This window comes from Penaeus monodon, chromosome 27, assembly GCF_015228065.2.
Source record: "Penaeus monodon isolate SGIC_2016 chromosome 27, NSTDA_Pmon_1, whole genome shotgun sequence".
Taxonomy (NCBI): Eukaryota; Metazoa; Arthropoda; class Malacostraca; order Decapoda; family Penaeidae; genus Penaeus; species Penaeus monodon.
This window is the reverse complement of record NC_051412.1, coordinates 2,740,785-2,741,219: the sequence shown is the minus strand read 5'-3', so window position 1 is coordinate 2,741,219 and position 435 is coordinate 2,740,785. Positions and strand designations below refer to the sequence as shown.

Sequence of the window (435 nt, the reverse complement as noted above, 5' to 3'; positions counted from 1 at the left end):
AAAGAGGAACCACATATTCAACATACCTAAACCGTAGATCAGGATCAGACCTGAAACAACTGGCTACGTCTTTTGGTAAAAACTTTCTATACATTACTAGGTATATAAGACGTTCTCTGATACCGAAATCCCATTGCATCACGAAGATTAAGCAACTCAAAATACTCCAGTATCTTCAGCCACACAGGGGAAGCAGCAATATGAACCACACTTACGCAAAATAGCTCTCGTCTATGATTTTGGTTTTCTCAGACAGCCCATTCTTGAGTTCAGGCACAGCAATACCATTTTCTGAGGCCCTGCGCTTCTTGCTCTGTGGGACCGCAGCCTCAGCTCCTGTGGTGGTAAGCTCTGTGGTTGCTTCTGCCTCGGCCATTGCAAACTAAAAAAGAAAATGATCATCAAGAATCCTCATCATGAACACGACGAAGAAGG

General features: G+C 43.7%; 1 protein-coding gene across 2 annotated transcripts in view; it reads right to left on the bottom strand.

Annotated features, from left to right (window-relative positions):
* Window positions 1-435, bottom strand: part of LOC119590543 (protein arginine N-methyltransferase 6-like) — a 12,045-nt gene that overhangs the window by 2,655 nt on the left and 8,955 nt on the right. For both annotated transcript variants that reach the window (XM_037939198.1, XM_037939199.1), the window contains exon 2: window positions 216-382. In XM_037939198.1, coding sequence (XP_037795126.1) covers window positions 216-376 — 161 coding nt within the window. In that variant the 5' untranslated portion in view covers window positions 377-382. The remainder of the gene's footprint in view (window positions 1-215; window positions 383-435) is intronic.